Source organism: Saccopteryx bilineata, chromosome 2, assembly GCF_036850765.1.
Source record: "Saccopteryx bilineata isolate mSacBil1 chromosome 2, mSacBil1_pri_phased_curated, whole genome shotgun sequence".
NCBI classification, from domain to species: domain Eukaryota; kingdom Metazoa; phylum Chordata; class Mammalia; order Chiroptera; family Emballonuridae; genus Saccopteryx; species Saccopteryx bilineata.
In genome coordinates this window covers 234,093,432-234,114,974 of record NC_089491.1, presented here as the reverse complement: position 1 = coordinate 234,114,974, position 21,543 = coordinate 234,093,432, and the positions used below count along the sequence as shown (strand labels likewise).

General features: G+C 42.2%; 1 protein-coding gene across 6 annotated transcripts in view; it reads right to left on the bottom strand.

The window, feature by feature from the left end:
- Positions 1-4,809, bottom strand: part of CCDC15 (coiled-coil domain containing 15) — a 97,683-nt gene extending 92,874 nt beyond the window's left edge. For 3 of the 6 annotated variants that reach the window (XM_066254991.1, XM_066254989.1, XM_066254988.1), the window contains exons 1-3: positions 4,491-4,807; positions 3,971-4,159; positions 976-1,125 (exon numbers count right to left, since the gene is read on the bottom strand). In XM_066254991.1, the coding sequence (XP_066111088.1) occupies positions 976-1,125; positions 3,971-4,150 (330 nt within the window). In that variant the 5' untranslated portion in view covers positions 4,151-4,159; positions 4,491-4,807. Of the gene's footprint in view, positions 1-975; positions 1,126-3,970; positions 4,160-4,490 lie in introns of all 6 variants that reach the window. The other 3 variants (XM_066254992.1, XM_066254993.1, XM_066254987.1) reach the window with 2 other exon arrangements.
- Between the last annotated feature and the right edge of the window lie 16,734 nt (positions 4,810-21,543).

The window sequence follows — 21,543 nt, the reverse complement described above, 5'->3', positions numbered from 1 at the left end:
ATGACAAGTGTTAGAATGCGGAGAAAGGGTAGACCTGTACACTGTTGGAGGGCATGTAAATTGGTGCAGCCACTGTGGGAAACAGTATGGGAATTCCTTTAAAAATTAAGAATAGAATTATCATCTGACCCAGTAATTCCTCTCTGGGTATTTTACCTGAAAATATAAAAATATTAATTCATAAAGAATATGTACCCCAGTGTTTACTGCAGCATTATTTACAATAGACAAGACAGGAAAACAACCTAAGTGTCAACGGATGTATGAATGGATAAAAAAGATGCACTATGTGGGTATGTGTGGGTATGTAAAATACATACCCATACACACACACACAGTCACATACACACAATGGAATACTAGAACTCAGCCATTAAAAATATATATATATTGTCCATTGTAGCAACATGGATAGGTCTTGAGGGTATTATGCTAAGTGAAATAAGTCAGATGAAAAAAGACAAAAATTGAATGTTTTCATTCATATGTGGAATATCAAACAGAAAAGTAACAAACTAACAAGACAAAATTAAACTCATAGATAACAGACAACAAAATGGTAAGGGTGAAATAGGTTTAGAGGGTCAAATATATGGTAATGGAAGGAAACTAGACTTTGGGTGGTGAGTATGCAATAGAATATATAGATAATGAATTATTCTGTACACCTGAAAATTATATATTATTAACTGTTAACTCAGTAAATTTAATCTTTAAAAATAGCATAAGCCAAAATTCAAACTCAAATCTGAATCCAAAACTCTGACATTGTTTTTAACTAGTAGAAGCAAAAAATGAATAAGAATTACATAGGAATAAAATAAAGTTTCTCGACATACAAATCTACTGCCCACACCAGCAAATCAATACACAAAGGATGTAATCAAAAGAAGTAATCTGATTCTGCCTAGTAGCTTATCTCATAAAACACACACTTTCCATTCATTCTTTAATCAGGGCTCACTTTGAACTTACTGCTTCATAAAACTTCTGAAGCTGTTGCTTTTTTCTCAGGCTAATTTGTTGATTTACCCGATGTTTAACTTGTCTCTGAAAATGTTCCAAAGCTTCTTTTTTCTTTCTTAGCTGTTCCTTTAGTTCTTCTTCAATCATATATGCTGAAGTCTTTACCAAGACAAAAGATAGAAAATGAACTTAAATGTCAATCATTTTCCCCATTGTAGTTCTGTTATAAACAAAGCAGTCAGGAAACAATCCTGAAAACATAACTCAGTTCTATAATCCAAAATTCCCAGTAAGGAAATCACAGGAGTTCAGAGATGATAATCTAGACATAGCTAATTAGTACCAAGAATTTAAAAGCAAATCACAAAGTAAAAATTGGAATTTGTGAGTATTCAAATCAAATCTTAATTTTTCATTGAACTGAAAATAAAGTTATCTTCATTAATTCTTTCTTTTTCTGGCCAAATGTTTTAATTATTCAATTGATTTTTTTTTTGCTAAGATAACAATTTTATTTTTTTAACTGACTTTATTAATGAATTCAAATCTATCTTACGTTATACATTTTCTAAAATGGGTAAAACAGTCCAGATACAGCAGATTGCTTATCACTCACCAAAAATGTCTTATTCTAAAATGCTTTCATACTTAGAATTATGCTCCTTTTTTCTTTCTTTCTTTTTTTTTTTTTGTATTTTTCTGAAGTGAGAAGCAGGGAGTCAGAGAGACAGACTCCTGCATGTACCTGACCAGGATCCACCCAGCATGCCCACTAGGGGGCAATGCTCTGCCAATCTGGGGCATTGTTCCATTGCAACCAGAGCCATTCTAGCATCTGAGACAGAGGCTATGGAGCCATCCTCAGTACCCTGGCCAACTTTGCTCCAATGGAGCCTTGGCTTCAGGGGGGGAAGATATAGAGAGGAAGGAGAAGGGGAAGGGTGGAGAAGTAGATGGGCGCTTCTCCTGTGTGTCCTGGCCAGGAACTGAACCCAGGACTTCCACACACCAGGCCTACCACTCTTCCACACGAAGCTCTAACACTGAGCCAGCTGGCCAGGGCCTATGCTCCATTTTTTAACCTAGCATGCCCTTTTTGTAATCTCTATCTTCAAGACCATCTAAAACCTGCCTCCTATTACCTTCCACAATCCTTTCTTCCTCTAAGCCTTCTTCTGCTATGGTACCTCTGATTAATATTGAGTACAGTATTTCTTGGTTCTTCCATTAGATTATGATCTCTTTGAATGCAAGAAATGTATTTAATTCTACCTTGTTTCCTCTATAGTATATAATACAGAGACTTGAATATAAAGGTATTCAATGTTTATGTAATGTTCGATTCCAAAATATGTTCTAAACAATTTGGAACATTTTATCTCATGTGAGTCCTTGATCAGTATTCCAAAGTCTTATCTTTCTTCTTTAAATACCATAGTCTTAGCACTTAATCATATACAACCCAAACTCTTAAAGTCCTTTCTGGAAATAGGCAGTGTAGAAATAAGTAAATGAATATGTTTATACATACATACAAACATAAATAATATAAATGAATATACAACATTGCACTATTATTTAACATCTACTTTAAATATATTTAGTTTCTTTTCTGATATCAAGGACCACTAAGTAAACATACCTCATATTTTCCAACATCATGCTCAGCACCCTGTCTATACATTCAGAAGATCTTTACATATTTTGTGCATTCCATAAATATTAACCCAATGCCCATATTTATTAGGCACTAAGATAAAGGTGGAAATATGATGATAAGATCTAGGAGCTCAGACTTCATTAGGAAGAGTAGGTATGTAAACAATTTACTTTGAATGTAAGTTGGTAAGTACCACAGTAAAATTCAAACAAATAGGCTCTGCCCAATTGACTCAGTAGTAAGAGCATGGGCCCCACATGTGGAAGTCCCGGGTTTAATTCTCAGTCAGGGCACATAGGAGAAGCAATCATCTGATTCTCCACCCCTCTCCCATCCCTCTTCTCTTTCTTTGTCTCTCTCTCTCTCTTTTCCCCCCTCCCACAGCCACTGCCAGAATGGTTCAAGCAATAGTTGGCCCTGGGGACTGAAAATGGCTCCATGGTCTGCCTCAGGCACTGAAATTGTTCCGGGGTGTTAGAGCAGCAGCCCCAGTTGGGCAGAGCATTACCCTGTAGGGGGCTTCCGGGTAGATCCCAGTTCGGTGCATGGGGGAGTCTGTCCCTGCCTCCCCACCAACCCCAACTCTCACTTAATTAAAAAAATTTTTTTTCAAACAAATAGCTAAGTGAAACAGTTTGGTGAAAGACTGTAACCATTTCCTTACAAATTTGTCCTCATGTGTTAATTAGTATGTATGAGCTTCATCACATAAATAGGCACACGTGTAAACTGCAAGTTTCCCCTTTATCTGAATTGCTTCTTCCTCTCTACTGGCTTGTTTGGTTCTTAAAGTATACCCATGCTTTAAGGACCAAACAAACTGTATTTCCTCATTCATTCCTTCAACAAATAATTCCAGAAGACCTACTATAAACCAGGATAGGAATGAACAGAACATAAAGGTCTATGTCCTCACGGACTTTATACTTAAGCTTTATCAGAATCCCAGTCAGAATCCATCTCTCCTCCAGTATTCTATTACTACACGTTGCCTGAATTTTCATTACCAAATTTAGCAAAAACTTTAAGCATTAACTAATGTTACAGGAAATGTGGCCAAAAGCCACCCTACCTACATTGTAGATTGTCTGAAAAATAGTGCCTACTGATTGTGCATAACAAGCAATCAAAAGTTTGTGAAGTAAACTGAAATACTGTATATATGTGTATGTAAGTTTGGGCAAATACACACGTGTTTGTTCTGTAACCGTAATGCAATATATCTATTTATGACAGAATAGAAACAACATCCCCAGACTGTTCATCTTTATCTAAGCACCGGAGAGGTTAATAAAAAGAAAGGTGGGGTAGGAAGCCCACCGTCCGGTTCAAACTGACACTCACAGACGCTGGGATTTCCGAGCTGTGCGGCGAGGCGGGCTCCACCCACGCCCCCACGGGCACGACAGCCGGGTTCCTCTCGGCCAGCACCGAAAGCACGGCCTTGCTCTTCTGGGGGTTTAAAGCCAGGGGCAACCTTGTGGCATTTCGACGCTTCTTGAAGGGGGCCATACTTCCTGGCATCTGTGACTCCTGGTTAGGAGAAAGGAAAAGCTTAACATCTTCAAACGACCGCTTTAAAAGCGCAACTTCCTAACACGTGAGCCACAGTCGCTGGGACGGAGAGAAGAAGCCTTGAAGATCGTGAAGAGGGTGGAGAAGGCAGCGGCCTGACAGGGAGTGGAAGAACGAGGACGATTCTTAAAGAAAGAAGGGAAGAGATGTGGAGACCAATAAGAGGGAAAGGCTTCGAGAGTGCCTTCCGGAAAGGAATGGGGAAGGGAGGGAAGGGACAGTATGACCTGGTGGAGAGGACAAGGCCTGCTGCAAGCCGTGGCAAGGCGCTGTGGGACAGGGAACTGACCGTAGCAGCCAGAGAGAAAGGGGCTGGAGGCGAGGGCGAGAGCCTGCGTCTGGGCAGAGTCCAGATAATCCGTGTCCGGTTACGGGGGAGACGCTGGGCAAGGAGGCACAGACAGAAGCCCACCCCTAAGGCCTCGGGATCGCACGCCGGCTGAGAGAGCACCCGCAACTTGCCAGACTGAAACTACTCAAGATACTCAAGTAACCGCCTCTAGCAAACCGCCACTTCTCGAAAAGCAGCCCCGTCCCGCCCCTCGGCTTCCCTGAGCCCGCCCCTTCCGGACGAGGGCGTGACAGCCGTTTCCGCTCTCGTGTCCGTCACTTCCGCTAAGGGCGAGAGGAGCAGATTCGAGACGAGTGAGTTCGCGGGCCGGCGGCCCGGAGTTACCGACCAGTCCGGCAGGCTGGCGACCCGCCGTAGTTCTCACGTTGAGTCCGTCCCAAATTCTCCAAGAGAAGGGATACGCCGGGGTGGATTGCTCACTGACTGGGCGGCAGGTGTCCCAAGTGAGGGGAGCGCGGGAAAGGGAAGGAAGATTGCGGGCCTAACAGGCTTCCCCGAGGAGCAATAAGTCATGGTGATCCGTTGTACACCTCATTACGTTTACGATACTATTCATACTTATTCATGTATTTGAACATCGCAGCCTAGTGAGTGGTCTCCGTCCCTACTCCACGGTCTGTTATAATCCTGGGCATTTCATTATCACACCCACTCATTCTTCATTTAACATATAGTTGGGAGCTTTTTATCTACCAGGACTGTACTGAGCACTGGAAATATAAAGAGTAAACAAAACAAATACCCCTTGATCATGGAATTTACAATATTATAAATAGTAACCAAATAAACACCTGAATAAATAAGTGTGTCTGATGCCGATGAGTATTGTAGAGTAAAAGCAGGAAAAAAAAAAGGATAGTGCGTTAATGGGAGGAGACATGAAATTTTAGAATGATTAGTGAGGGCTTCACTGAGGTACTCTCCAACAAAGACTCCAATGCAAAGTTTTGTGAGATAATGGAACAAGCTACTGTAAACTTCAAGAGAGTTTTATAAATTAAAAGAATGGTTTAGGTAGAGGGAACAGCTAGTATAATCACTCAGAGGTGATTAGGTCCAGCCTGGCAAGAAGCCCGAGTGACTAGTGCAGAGTAAGAGAGGGTAGAGTGTTGAGATAGGTCAAAAGTTAGGGAGTGGGTAGTGCTTTATAAGCCACTGAAAGACATTGAAATGGAGAGCAATTGGAGGGTTTTGAGCAAAGGAAGGCCATAATGTGACTTCAAATGTTAAGAAATTACTCAATGCTGAGCTGAGAATAGACTGAATAGAGGAGAAAGGTATAAGTAAGTAGACCAATTCAAAGAATATTCCAATACGAATAGGAGATTGAGATGTCTTGAATCAGGGAAGTCTTAGTACAGATGTTGAGATGTAGTTGCATTTTGGATATACTTGGGAGGCAGAATTTTCAGGACCTGTTGAAAGTTGGATATATCGATAGATTGTGCATATGAGGGCATGCACATGTGTGTGTATTTGCGTGTGAGCAAAAGAGAGATAAATGTCAAGGAAAATTGTAGGGATTTCCTCCTGAGCAACTGACAGGATGGAGTTGCTATAACTGAGAAGGGGGAAATGGTGGAAGAAGTAGAGGTTTGGGAGGGGGCAGATAAAGATTTCAGTTTGAGACAGATTAAGTTTTATTTATCTAATTGGCATTCAAGAAAGCAGTATGATAACAGTGTCTGTAGTTCAGAGGGCGAGTTCTGGAATAGAAATACAGTGTGTCCGTAAAGTCATGGTGCACTTTTGACTGGTTACAGGAAAGCAACAAAAGACGATAGAAATGTGAAATCACCAAATAAAAGGAAAACTCTCCCAGTTTCATATGTGTTCAGTGCAGTTCGATGTGGGCTCACACACAAATTTTTTAGGGCTCCTTAGGTAGCTATCCCGTATAGCCTCTACAGACTTGTCACTGACTGATGGCCTACCAGAACGGGTTTCTCCACCAACTGCCAGTTTCCTTCAACTGCTTATTACTTATCCAAGTAATGCTATTCCTATGTGGTGGCGCTCCGTTATAAACACACCAATATTCACGTTGCACTTTGGTCACGGATTCAAATTTAGCGAGCCACAGAACACTGAACTTTCCTCTGTACCGTCCACATCTCGACTGGCATGGCCGTGGGCTGCTCCAGTGTATACACGGTGTTATGTAATCATCTGTGCATGCGCATATACTGCCACATCATCCTACAGAAACTGGGAGGGTTTTCCTTTTATTTGGTGCAGATTTCACATTTCTGTCGTCTTTTGTTGCTTTCCTGTGACCGGTCAAAAGTGCACCATGACTTTACGGACACACTGTATAAAAGTTGGGAGCTATTAGCCTACTGATGTAAAGCCATAAGATCAAATAAAATCATTCAAGAACTAAATATAAACAGATAAAATAGGTCCAAGGACTGAGCCCAAGGGCAGGGAGGGCAAAAGGGTGAGAGGTATTCCAATATTAAAGAGGCTGAGAAAAAAGAAGGGTTATGCAAAGCAATTTCAGCAATCAACCAGTAATCTAAGAAAAAAAATTAGAAGTTCAATACTTTGAAAGCCAAGTGAAGAAAATATTTCATTTACGAGGACAGGTCATTTGTGGTAAGTCCTGCTGGTAAGTCAAATAAGATGAGGACTGAGAATTGACTTTTGGATTTAACAATGTGGAGGTCATCAATGACTTTAAAAACAGTGTTTTTGGCATGACCAGGAAGGTGCAGTGGATAGAGCATCGATCTGGGACGCAGAGGACCCAGGTTCAAAACCCCAAGGTCACTGGCTTGAGCGCGGGTTCATCCAACTTGAATGTGGGGTCGCTGGCTTGAGCGTGGGATCATAGACATGACCCCGTGGTCACTGGCTTGAGCCCAAGGTCGCTGGTTTGAGCAAGGGGTCACTCACTCTGCTGTAGCCCCCTGGTCAAGGCACATATGAGAAAGCAATCAATGAACAACTAAGGAGCCACAGTGAAGAATTGATGCTTCTCATCTCCCTCCCTTCCTGTCTGTCCCTATCTGTCCTTCTCTCTCTCTCTCTCTCTCTCTCTCTCTCTCTCTCTGTCACAAAAAAAGGAAGAAAAACACCAGTATTTTCAGAGTAATTGAAGAGCAAAAGCCTAATGGGGCAGACTAAGAGAGAGGAGAGGAGGAATTGGGAGACACCGATGTTAGACAACTTTTTCAATGCGTCTTGTTGTAAAGGGACAGAGAAATGCATGGCAAAAAGAGAAGGTAGAACTATTAGAAGTTCTTTCTTTAAGAGTGCAGCATACTGTATTTTTTGTTGATGATAATGGGAATCATCCAGTAGACAGGAGAAAAGTGATGATGCAGGAGAGAAATGGGATAATTTTTGCATCTATGCCCTTAAGTGGGAAAGAGGAAACCTAGTGAACAGGTGGAAGTGTTGGCCTTAGATAGCAAGAGGGACAGATGGTTCATCTTAGCAATAGCAGCGAAAGCAGAATATAAACTGGGTATTGGATAATATGGTGATGGGAGCTTGTTGTAGTTCTTTCCTGATTGCTCTATTTTTTTCTGTGAAATAATATTGTAGCCAGCCTACAAGATGGCCTCTAATTTTCCTCACCTTTTGGTATTCACACCCTTTTATACTGTCCTCTCACATTATACCAGGGTTATTTTGTGTGACCAGTAGAATATGGCAGAAGTGATGGTATGTCACTTTAGAGGTTGGTTATGAAAGATGCTGTACCCCTCTTTCACTCTTGCTTTCACTCCCACTCTCTAATAGATCACTTGCTTTGGGGGAAAGAATTTATGTCATGAGCAGCCGTATAAAAAGGCTCATATGAGAAAAAACTGAAACCTCCTGCCAACAGTTCTGTGAATTATCTTGCAAGTGGATCCTCCAGCCTCAATCAAGTCTTCACAGACTGTATATTGGCCAACAACTTGACTGCAAACTCGTAAGCAATCCTGAGCCAAAGCACCCAGCCAGAAACTGTGTGACATGATGTTTATTGTTTTTAGATGCTAAATTTTGGGATAATTTGTTACATGGCAAGAGATAACTAGTACAGATAGGAAGCAAGTTCATTAATATAGTAGATGAAAACCATTGGAGGTTTGAATAAAGAAGATACTGTATAAAATAGTTGTTCAGGCCCTTGCCAGGTAGTTCAGTTGGTTAAAGCATCATCCCAATATGCCAAGATTGTGGGTTCAATCCCTGGTCAGGGAAAATACAAGACTCAACTAATGAAAGCATAAATAAGTGGAACAACAAATCAATGTTTCCTTCTCTTTCTCTCTGTCTCAAGAAAAAAAAGTGAAGAGTAGAAGTATGAATGAGAGACACATACAATTGTGAAGTGGCCTTAAAGCACCCATGTGAAATTCATGATTTTGAATTTAAAGTGAGACCAATCAGCATGGTTGAGTGTTTTCTTCAGTTGCATGGTTATAGGCATGAAGTAGGTGGAGTATTTATTTTAACCAGGGTTGAGCTTTTGCCAAAATATTCCATCAAAAAAGAAAGGAGCAAGAGAGTTAAAGATTAATGCAAGAAAGTAATTAAAACTGACCAAGGAATTTAAGATAGGTAGTGTGAGAAGGGAGAACAAATGGGAAATAAGGAACATTGTAAAGTTGGTAAGATCAAATATAGAATGGGATACTTGAACCATGTCAACACAATAAATTAAAATTAAAAATTTTTTAAAAATTGTAGATTTCTACGTGAGCCTAAGGTTTGTTGGAGAAGGATACTAGAAAGAATGCACTGAAAAGATAAGAGGTGGTGATCTGAAAGTGGGATGCTTGAAACTGAGAGTATGGAGGGGCTGCAGATAGTGGTACTGTCAAAGTCTATGGTTCGACCAAAGGAGGGAGCACTGAGGTAGGTTAAAGAACAAGATCCTAGAGAAGAAAAGGTCATAGAAATGAGAGGCCAGATCTGTGAATGGATTATTCCTGAGGTTATTGAAATAAACAAAATTTTCCCATGTATAGGACACTCCTATGTATAACACACACCTTAATTTTGGGGCCCATAATAAAAACAAATGTTATTGAACATTTAGTTATTGAACTCAAGTTTTATTCATTATTAAATTCATACAGCTCCTACCCTGGCTGGTTGACTCAGCAGTAGAGTGTCGGCCCGGCGTTTGGAAGTCCCAGGTTCAATTCCCGGTCAGAGCACACAGGAGAAGCACCCATCTGCTTCTCCACCCCTCCCCCTCTCCTTCCTCTCTGTCTCTCTCTTCCCCTCCCGCAGCCAAGGCTCCATTGGAGCAAAGTTGACCTGGGTGCTGAGGATGGCTCTATGGCCTCCGCCTCAGGCTCCAGAATGGCCCTCACAGCAATGGAACGACGCCCCAGATGGGCAGAGCATTACCCTCTGGTGAGCATGCCTGGTGGATCCTGGTCAGGTGCATGCAGGAGTTTGTCTGTCTGCCTCCCCACTTCTAACTTCAGAAAAATAACAAACAAACAAAAATTCAGACAACTCCTCATCACTGTCAAAACTCTCATCCATTAGCTTGTCCTCATCTGTGTCTGATGACAAATCATTGTCTTCAACAATGAGAGTAAAAACAAGAGTGAAATGCAAGTAAAAAATCTACAACCACTGTATAAGATGCACCCAGTTTTTAGACCCCAAATTTTTCCAAAAAGGGTGCATCTTATACATGGGGAAATATGGTATGTGACAATAGTGTTGGCCGGAGCAAGGAGCAACAATCTTCAAGGAATTTTAGGAAAAGACCTAATGTTGGTTAGATGAGTATAACCTGGAAAGAAAGCAGTGATGGTTGTAGTCTAATACTATTAGATGCAAAATGAGGGGTGAAGCTAAGAAAAAGGAGGCAGAATGGTTTATAAATAACACTGAGTAACCAAGTAGCAAGAATCCATCCCACCTCCACCCAGAAGGGTGAGGAACAGAAAACTGCCTCCACTTGAGAGAGCCATTGATTTGTACATTTACACACACCAACACTGGGAAGAAGTGTTATTGAGTATTCATTGCTCTTTAACCCTCTACCTCAAGGTCTAGTGCCAGTGGTTTCATACAAATCTATACTTTTGTTATATTCAGAGAGCTTACATCATAGGCCCTGCTCCCCTTCTCTGACCTTTTCACAAGGTTTATCTTCTGTATGGTCAGTTGGTTTCTTTTTTTATTTTATTTTTCCTTTTTTTTTTTTTTTACAGAGACAGAGAGAGAGTCAGAGAGAGGGATAGATAGGGACAGACAGACAGGAATGGAGAGAGATGAGAAGCATCAATCATTAGTTTTTCGTTGCGACACCTTAGTTGTTCACTGATTGCTTTCTCATATGTGCCTTGACTGTGGGGCTACAGCAGACCGGGCTACAGCAGACTGGCCCTTACTCGAGCCAGTGACCTTGGGTCCAAGCTGGTGAGCTTTTGCTCAAACCAGATGAGCCCGAGCTCAAGCTGGTGACCTTGGGGTCTGGAACCTGGGTCCTCTGCATCCCAGTTTGACGCTCTATCCACTGTGCCACCACCTGGTCAGGCTGGTCAGTTGGTTTCTTAGGGAGCTATTTGCTTGGAAGTTGTCAGTCTTTTTAAGAAATATGAAAGAATAGGTGTTGCTGGCAACAGAGTTTTGGGGCCCTCGTCCAGGGCACTCCTCATCAGAGCTGAATAATCTCTGATGTATATGGCTGGGGGATCTCTGGCCATCACTGCTCAAAGCCTCACATCATGGGCCTTTGGCAGCAGTCCACTCTAAACAGACCTGATTTTTGAGTATCACAGGGAAATTTTCTGTTTTGTCTCCACCATCTGCTTGTGGCTGACTGACCCACACCTGCAGCAATTTAGAAAACTTGATTATCTGTACTAAGAGCCTATCCTAAAAAGAACCTTTACAGAAGTAGAAATCTGCCTATTCCAACTCTTATGGGATCTGGATGATGGGAACTCAACTCAGGCAACTGAGTCACACCAACTTTCATTCTTTTCCCCAAGTTTGAGCAGGATTTTCCAGGGCAAACCAATGTTCTGAGCTGTGTCCTGGAAGCAGACCATAACACTGTCCTTTGTTCTTTCTCTTCCTTATTCGCCTCTCAAAATAAGCTTTATAACTAAGTGCTGGCTGAGAGCTCTTCCACTTGCTTATGCAGACCAAGACTGCAGCAACGTTTCATTGTCAATGCACCAATAGTAGACTGCTCCAGTGAAGCCCAGTTGTTTCCATAGAATCTGCTGTCTTGATCTTTGCAAAAGATTCTTTAATTTTATCAATGGATGCAGAAGTCTTTTCTCTTTTCTCATGGTGGGAGATAAAAAAATTAACAGTGTCTCTCTATATTATCAAATACTCATCTAAGATAGACAGAGATGCACTGACCAGATAGTTCAGCTTTTGGGAGAGTTGTTGTCTCTTTGGCTGTCGGCTCCTTCAGGGACTGGCTCAGCTTCAGAGAGCAGCTTCATGGCCCTGGCCAGTTTGCTCAGTGATAGAGCATAGGCCCAGAGTGTGAATGTTCTGGGTTTGATTCCTGGTCAGGGCACACAGGAGAAGTGACCATCTGCTTCTCCACCCTTCCCCTCTCCCTTCTCTCTCTGTTCCCCTCCCACAGTCGTGGTTCAGTTGGAGCAGGTTGGCCTCAGGTACTGAGGGTGGTTCCATGACCTAGCCTCAGGCACTAAAATAGCTGGGTTGCCAAGCAACAGAGCAATGACCCCAGATAGGCAGAGCATAGCCTAGTAGGGGGCTTGCCAGCTGGATCTGGGTCAGGGTGCATGCAGGTGTCTGTCTCTGCCTCCCTGCTTCTCACTTAAGAAAAATAAAAAAATAAAAATAAAAATATAAGAAGAGAGTAGCTTCGTGCTTCCTTTGAGGAGCAGCCACATCCAGTGACTGATGCATATGAGGATGTAAATGTCCACTCTTTCTACCTAACTTGGAACAACTTTGATGGACCTTCATTTCAGCTTCTGAGCTCCCTGTGGAGTTGGCTGAGACTGTGTATCCTGCATCACAGCTCAGCTTCCCCCTTTGCTCACTACACCTTCCTCCTCCTCTCTTCTACAGGGTGTCAATCTCAATCGCACTTCCTGATGAACATACTGAACATGCAGCTGGGTGTCAGGCTCTGCTTCCTGGAAAACCCAACTAGAACACCCCTGAGTGTTGCTAGGCCTCAGAGACCAGGGTACTGACAGCTTTCAGGCCAAATAATTCCTAGTGTTGAAATTTATAGCCTCCTTACCATTATTCTTTTTCTTTCCATCAAAGAGACTGGCAACATTTCAAGGAGATGGCCTAAGGACAATTTAAAGTCTTACTTCCTATTCCCTGTTGACACTTTGAGCCTCTCAATTAAGCTAACTCTTGACACAACCTTACATCTAGACATTTTAAATATATGATCCAGTAAAGTTATTTATTGTTGATGCCAATTTGCACTAGATTTTATATTTTTTGTAACATAGAGACCCCTTAGATGATCAAAATGGAGTCAATTGGTAAAGATTGGAAAATGAAGCAGATAAACAGGAAGATTCAGAACTACCTGCAAAAAAGTTGGTTCCAGAAGTTGCCTCAGTGTTTGAACTCGCCAAATTCCCAGATCCATGCATTGTGCCTCTCCAGTGATGGCAACGTCACTGGGATATTTGTTCTTTGATACCATAGAAGCTCAACTAAGATGGGAGACTTCGCTTTTAAATAAAATGAGTTTAGGCCCAAATGATTTTATCTATCTATAAATGGTTACCTATATTATTCATCACACTTTTGACTGTTTTTTAGGAAATATACTCCTAAAGTATAAAAACTGCAATCATTAAAGATACTTTAAAAATATGTTGCAGGATCCAAAACAATTTGAAAAGAGGAATTTAAAAATCTTTTATGGAATAAAAACAGGGTATCATGGTAACTATTTAAAGAAAACCAGCCACTCATTTTTGTGTGTTCTACTGTGATTGTTGTAATTATTCTTTATTAATCGTCACATGTTCTGTTCTATATCCCAAATGTCTAAGGACAGCATATTATAGTACAGAGAACAGAAACTTGACAAACTTCCATTTCTACTCTGGCTATGCAATTTGCTCTCTGTGCAAGTCACATTATCTGAGTCTTTGATTCTTCATCTCTAATATAGGAGGAATAATTGACCTTTCAAGAGTTTTTGTGGGGTAGGTTTTAAAAGAGAGAATAAAGGTAGTATATATAAAATGCATATATGTAATAGTATTTTAATAAATGCTCACTAACATTTTTTGAAGGATCAAAATAGAATACATCTCTTCTACATTCAGAAGATTTTAGTTTGTCTGCTTATAATTCCTTCTTCCATTCCTTCTGATAATAGGTCAGCGCCATCTGTGGCTGTGGGGCTAGGCACATGGGATAGTATTCTATCCTCCTGGCTATAGTGATTGATCCAGAGCTGTACCTGTGACCTATGTCTTTCACCAAGACAATTTTTTAAAACTGGCTCCATCAAAACTCTTCCCTTCCCTAAATAACAAGCCACACTGCCCAATGTTAACCACCAGCTACATTTAATTTTTAATTAATTAAAATTTATAATTTATTTCTTCAGTCTAACTAACCACACTTAAAAGCCCAGTAGCCACATTTGGCTAACAGCTACTGTATCTGGCAGTACAGAGATAGAATGTTTCCCACACCACAAGAAGTTCTATTGACCAGCGATGATACATATCCCATCAAAAAGTGTAAGAAGGTTTAAAAAAATGAAGCTGACACCAGGAGCTAAGCAAGAGAGATGAGCGATAACCATGATGAATTTTAACTATCTAATTTCCAATTATTCCGGTTTCCTGCAATACTTTGTTATATGATAGAAGAAATTTCTTTTTTGCTTCAAATTGTTCAGGTTAAACTGCTGTCACAACCAAAAAATCTTGGCAAATCACATTCCTTAGCTTGTTGGGCAGCAAACCAGATGCAGAATCTTGGAGGGCTAACTCTGGCAAGGGTCTGTGAACTAGACAAAGCTGGACCCTGTAAGTACTGCAACAAGGGGTGAAATTTTTGGCTTATTATCAAGGCCTCCTCCCCTAGCAACTTAGTTGGGCCCTTCTTTTAAGAAATCTTGTTTTTCCCTATGTTGAATCCTGTGTATGATAATCCATCCTCTTAGTGTGCCTGGATTCACCACTGGGAACCCAATTTTCCTCTTGCTAGTTATGCTTTGCTTTTTTATGGTTCTTTTGCTCACCTTTCCCTCCATTTCACTTCTTGTCTCAGAGACTTCCTTTTTAATACTGACTTTTTTTTTTCTGGGCCTGACTTAAGGGAACTTCTTTCAGACGTGTAGTATGAACACCAAAGAAGCACAGGCTGAGTCTAACTTACAAAATGTGTGACTTTGAGCAAGTTACACGATCCATGTTTCTCCCTGAAAAAATAAAAATTCTATACACAAAGTTGTTAGAAGAGTAAAAAACATAATATGTATTTTTTTCTTCTTTTGTCCAGCTGAGAGGAGGGGAGATAGAGAAACAGACTCCCACATCTGCCCCAACAGGGATCCACTCAGCAACCCCATCTGGGGCCTATGCTCTGCCCATCTGGGGCTAAGCTCACAACCAAGCAATTTTTTAGTACCTGAGGTGGAGGTTCATGGAGCAATCCTTAGTGCCCAGGGCCAATACACTCAAACCAATTGAGCTATGGCTGCAGGAGGAAAAGGGTGGGGGGGGAGGAAGGGGTGAAGAAGCAGCCGGTTGCTTCTCCTGCATACACTGACTGGGATTTGAACCTGGGACATCCACATGCTGGGCTAGCACTCTACCACTGAGCCAACTGGCCAGGGTCAATAAAATAATATTTGAAAAGACAGTTTGTAAGGGATAATGCAAATGTTTTTTGTTTTTTTTTTACCAATTATACTTATTTATAATTTAGATGCAGCTTCCTCCACTAATTTAAGCACCTAGACAGGGATTGTGTCTTCTGTTACTTTTGAATGAGCACCTTCCCTGTTTACTACATCCCACTCTTCTTACTCATCTCTGAAACATGGAGTGCTCTTCACACAGCAGGCTAGCTGATTTCCATTTCTGCCCCTCCTTCTTTGGGAGGAGGACAAGAGAGGGAGGAATGGAGCAAATCCTTCCCGGGGACATGGTGGGTGGGAGGACACCATCTGAGGATCCAAGAGAAGGAAACAATGAAGCCTTTCATGAGATGGGGGTAATTTGTGGCTTCCCCATGATTTTCCAACCTGTTTTTATTTGAGCACTGAGCTTTGGAAGAACAAAACTACAGAGATGTTTTCTAGAATGTCTTTGCTACATCTTAAATAGGTCAGCAAGATGGATCTTTCAAACATGTTAAGGCCAATTAATTTCTCCTCTTTGTTCCTCTGAAGAGTTGCTGAATAGGGCACGCTCAGCAACCATGGACACAACCCTGAGTTCCTCTCAGTTTCTGAGGGGGTGGGAATTCTATTCAGAAACAAATATTTACTCTCAGCATAAAAGGCTTTGATGTTTTTTAGTTTTTCAGTATGGAAATGGGAACACATCCTCCTTGCTTTACAGAAATGTACTCAGGACCCCATGCCACCCTGATCACATATTTCTCCCAACCAGAGGCGGATTAAGGTCGGTGGAGGCCCTGGGCACAGACGAAAAGATTGGGCCTCTTAAACTTGGTGTCATTAGAAAAAAGTGTAAAGTTGGAGTTTTGTGGGGCCTTTCAGAAGTCGGGGCCCAGTGAGCCAGCCGTTAAATCCGCCTCTACTCCCAACAAACCTATACCTTTTGAGATACCACATCTCTGCAGAATGCTTTTCTTCTGAGGGACTCCTCACATTTACAGAAATCTGCAGACAGCAAAACCAACGTTCAGGATGAGGCTGTGGGAAGCCAAAAGGAGACTTTGCTTCCATCTCCACTTTGTATTTGATGTTTCTCAGCAACAAACTGCAATAGGGCTACCTAGGAGAACTTTAAAAAGAAATAGGGGAAAAATGCCGTTGGGGAGGGCCATTCCTCACTGTCCAGACCCACAAAAAAGCTTGTTTTATTCCAGAGAGAGCTAACTAATCTGTCTCTTGTTCCGTGGCTGCCGGAGCAGCATGGCTCTGCCTCTCCTCAGCACAAAGCCTCATATGCACACTCCTTCTCTCCCAGGTAATGCCACAGCTCCACAAACTCTCTGGTTGACATTGGCCTCCTGTATCCTCCTTGTCTCTCCTTCTTGGCAAATTAAATTTATGGTAAGGACAACTCTGGCATCATTCATATATAGGTTTATGGAACAAAGAATCAGAAATAACTTCAGCAATAGTAGGGGGCGCAAGGAGTGGATAGAGAGGCTGCCTTCCAACATGGAGTTTAGTCAGAGAGCAGATGCTGGGGGTGAAAGGTTAGACCAAGTCTGAGACTCACACACACAGGAGAGAAACGTCCCACAGAGGAGTTAGGGAGGCTGTATTGCCAGTAGTAGCAGCTATCGCGGCCATTCACATGCAGGTTCCCTTTAGATTCGAGCAGACGGTAAAAAACAGTGGAGCCAAAAAATGGTGGCCATTCCTTTATTAAAGTCTTGCCCCGGCTAGCAAGCAAACACACAGGGAAACACTTCCCTTTCACTCAGGGCTCCCAAAGCCACTGACACATTCTCCAGTTCTACACCAGGAGAATCTTCTCTGGTTTCTCCTAGAATCAAAGGCCCCACCAATCTCAGCGGAGCTCACAAAGCCCCTCAGCTCTGTTCCCCATCTCTCCTTCTTCAAACTTTCTGCACAAACTGGCTTCTTCTTCAGCGCCCTGCATTCTCTCTGCTCTCATTCTGCAAACATGGCTTCTCTCTCCTGCAGCACACACTAGCAAGACAATGGCCCTTTCCAAGCAGGAAGGTAATTTGCAATTTCACAGATCACACACCTAGCACTGCCCAGCACCATTTTTAACACTAAGTGAGCAAACTCAAAAAATACAAATTTTACAAACTCATTTGCCCAACAGAGGCCTTTGAAAACCTAAGTGAAACCAGAGCTAGAAACACACATACTGCATTTGTGTGTAGTAAACTTTTCTGAAAGCTTTGCGGAAGACAGAAGAAGGCTTTCACAGTGTAGCAATGCAAGCTGTTCTTCAGTTTTCTTCAGCTCCCCACCATGTTGCTCTTTCATCCCATTTCCCCTTCTTCATTTCTCTCCTCTACTCTTTCCTTATTTCTAAATACCTGTTTGTTTCTAATGCAAAGTGGTTTATCCTTTTGTTCCTTGACTACTTGTGCTTGAGGCCTTACATTCCACTCCAGGTGGCATATGTAAATATTTTTCTTGCTGAAGACAATACCCTCTGTTAGAGGGATTTGGGTGCCATTTGTTGAAAGATTATTTTTTATTCTCCAACAAAAATATATGTACATTTTAGTGGAGGAAATGGATATGATTCAGTTAATAACAGGAAGTAAATGAAGAAAAGCAGGGGAGAATGCTAAATATAAAAATTACCACTGATGTTATGGTATTAGCAAAGCAGAAACCTCTCTGGTAGTGATCTCAGTGCCAGACTATTCTTCCCGGAGCCTGGAAACAAAGGGACAGGCCAACTGGGTGGGGACATCCTGAAATCTAATGGTAGAGTTATTAAAATTGGTAGTTATTTAAGTTATTTACATATTCGTGTGTGTGTGTGTGTGTGTGTGTGTGTGTGTGTGTGTGTGTGTGTGTGTTGGGGCGGGGGCTCCATTCTGAGCTTCAGGGCCATGTCTGAATGCTCAGCACAGAGGCCTGAGTTCAGCAGGCCAGGGCAGCTATGGGTGCAGGGCTGAGGAGTCAGGATCCCCGAGTTCCAGAGGGGGTGCCAAATGAAGAGTGGCCTGAAGCAACGGTGTGCAGCAGAAAGGCCGAGAGGACTGGCCTGTGATGCTCAGAAGAGGACAATGCCCTCGGAAATGCATCTGTTAAAATGTTTTGAGGAGGAAGAGGCCTGGCCTCAGCTAAGCAGGGCCACTGCTGCTCTCATTCAAGCAGTCTGTCTGTTTTAGCAGCAACCTTCACAGAGCTCAAACTGGGCCCTCTCAGGAGACTCATGGGAATGAGGAGTTAGAGTTTCTGCCCAGAGAATTTCCCAGGCTAATGAATGAGGAATGAGATGGCTGCAGTAAGCACATTTTCTGATTCAAAAGTCAGACAAGCAGAGTGACAAATATAAATATACTTTTGAAGTTAAGAAATCTAAGGTTTATAATCAGGGTATCCAAAAAAACATGTAGCCCACATCATCAACAATTATATGGAACACACATCCCCCCATGAAAAACCCAAAGAACACAGGGAAGAATAAAACAAGGTACACTAGGACAGCTAAGTGTTACATGTTTTGTGTGAGAACAGTTGGCTTGACTGTTACTTTTTTTGTTTGTTTGTTTGTTTGTTTTTTAGAGAGGAGAGGGAGAGAGAGAGAGGAGAGACAGAGAGAGAGAAGGGGGGGAGGAGCTGGAAGCATCAACTCCCATATGTGCCTTGACCAGGCAAGCCCAGGGTTTCGAACCGGCGACCTCAGCATTTCCAGGTCGACGCTTTATCCCACTGCGCCACCACAGGTCAGGCTGGCTTGACTGTTACTTTATGTCTCTGTAACCCAATTGCCCACAGCCTATTGAATCAGTGGCCTCCTCAAAGTGAATCCCTGTTATTTCTGGGAATTCACAAAGTGGTATCTCATGTCTGTTCTCCAACTGGTCTGTCATCAGCAGTCGTTATTTGGTGCCCTCCCTGCTCTCACTTCTCTGACCCAGCTCCCTCTCATAGTTGTTCTTTATTCTATCCACTTATGTCCATAAAGGATATCTGCCCATGCTCTTTATTCTTGAGAAAGTCCCTCAAGGTCTCATCCATTGAATACTCAACGACTGTCTGTTGAGCACCTACTCTGTGTCCTGCCCTGTATGAGGCAGTAGAGCTACAAGACACCAGTAAGTCACAGTCTTTCGATCAAAGAGCTCTCTGGTCTTAGGGAGAGAAAGGCACATAAGCCGATGGTATAAACTTCTGTAGGTCTTTAAAAGACCTGTAACACAGGTCTGGCAAAATTGTTCCTTCTACACTCAGACGTGTAAAGGAACTGTTGTGCCTTTGTGCCTTTGCAATCTTCCCATGAGCCCCCACCTCTCAAGGCAGCAGAGGAAAACTAAATGTTGAACCACACAGAGAAACTCAGTCTGACCAATCACTTTAACATTCACTTGAAGAAGTTCAGTCCCTGCTTAAACAACTCTGACAATTGCTCAAGCAGTCTTTCTAGTTTCCTCTCCCAACCCAGCTTCCCTGGGAAGGGTGTAGGAGAGTATAGGTGATATGGCATCAGTGACCTTGTGGCAACAGAAAGAGACAATGTCCATGGACCTATGTTGTGTTCTCAGGATTCCTACTGGTCTCTGAACAAGTCTAGGCTGCTGCCTGGTCTGATTACCTATATGCATGGCTCCCACAGGGCTAGCTGGTGGCTCCAGTTGTTGCCTACATAGTGTGGCCGTGTGGCTCCTTTCCTCCCAGTGGGCTCTCTGCCAGTACTTTGCCCTCCCAGCATCTCTGGGTTGCCTTAAGGGAACTTTGGGCACTTTGAGTCATTTGCATATTCTGTATGAATATAAGGAGCCTAAATTCATTTCTAGGGCAGAGGAAGGGGGATGTTGAGAATTTATATCCCTCTTTAATATTCCTCTAGCACACTTTCCTTTCCACAGTCTTCAGAACAACCAAAAAAGCAGACTTTAGGCTATTTCCTGAACATCATATACTCCTTGTACCCTCAGACAATAAGCCTTAAGGCCTGGCCATCGCAAACAAAAGAGGCCATTTGTCTACAGTCCTGTAGAACTCTGTGTTCTGGTCCACAGGCTGTTGTTGTTCTGTGATACTCCAAAAGGATAGATAAAGAAAGTATCCTTTCGTTCCTTACACAGTTTGGCTTTCAAGTTCTTTGTCCTGTGACTGACTCTAAAGTACTATGTCAGAAGCTGAATACCGAGTTTCTCTTTTTCATTGTATTCCTGCTAAAACAACATTAACGCTCCCAGAGGCAGACAGGTGCCTTGAGCTGTCTCGGAAAAAGTTATAGACAAAGAAATACAAAAGGGAAAAATATCCTATTTATGTAAATCAGAATGTTTATTGGAGTTCCTCTGTAAAGTTCAAAACCAATGCTTCCCAATTTTTCCCATTTTTTGCCTCTTTGAACTATGCAGTGAGTCTTTAGTCCTAGATATCTGGCCAACTCGGGTTTTCTCTAGGATATAAAAAGAGTATTTTGAGAGGTAACTATTGCAAAACTAAGACCAGGTTAGAGATGACCAAGAGCGGAGCTGTAAACTTTGGTCTCATCATGATATAAAGATTCTCTACAGGAAAGAAAAGAGGAAGAAGAAGAGGAGGAAGGGAATAAGAAGAGGAAAAAGGGGGAAGAGGAAGGGAGGGAGGGGGAAGAGGTGGGAGAGGAGGAGGAGTTGTTCTTTTTTTAAAGTTTCAAATGTCTTTGTAACAAAGAATTTCCTAGGCACTCTACCAAATCTTCATTAATCCTCCCAACAATTTCTACAAAGAAGTTACTATTTCCCCATTTCACAGATGTGAAATTGAGGGTTGACTAAGTTGTGAGCCAGTCCGGAGACTGCACTTAGTAAGCATACATTCTACTGAGAGCCCTTATGAGAATGGCAGACACGGTAATGAGAGGCAGGTCAGAGCTAGATGGACTCCTCATCAAGCCTGGAGACAAGGGGAGGTGACCAGGCTGAGAAGCTGCTGACAGAGTCCCAGGATGCTGGCTGTTAGGGTGCCACCTTTATTGTGCTCTGACATATTACAGAAAATTAGCTGGAGGCAAGAGAATAAACAGAGTGCCTTCCAGAAAGAGGTCCTCAGCACCTATGTGATTCTGTGATAAGGAAGAGAACCTTAACTAGGAGTAGACAGGTATGAAAATAACAGAATTCAGGCCATGTTCCAATCTTCTTCCTATGGGGTTTAACGGGTTTTCCATCTCATCAGCTG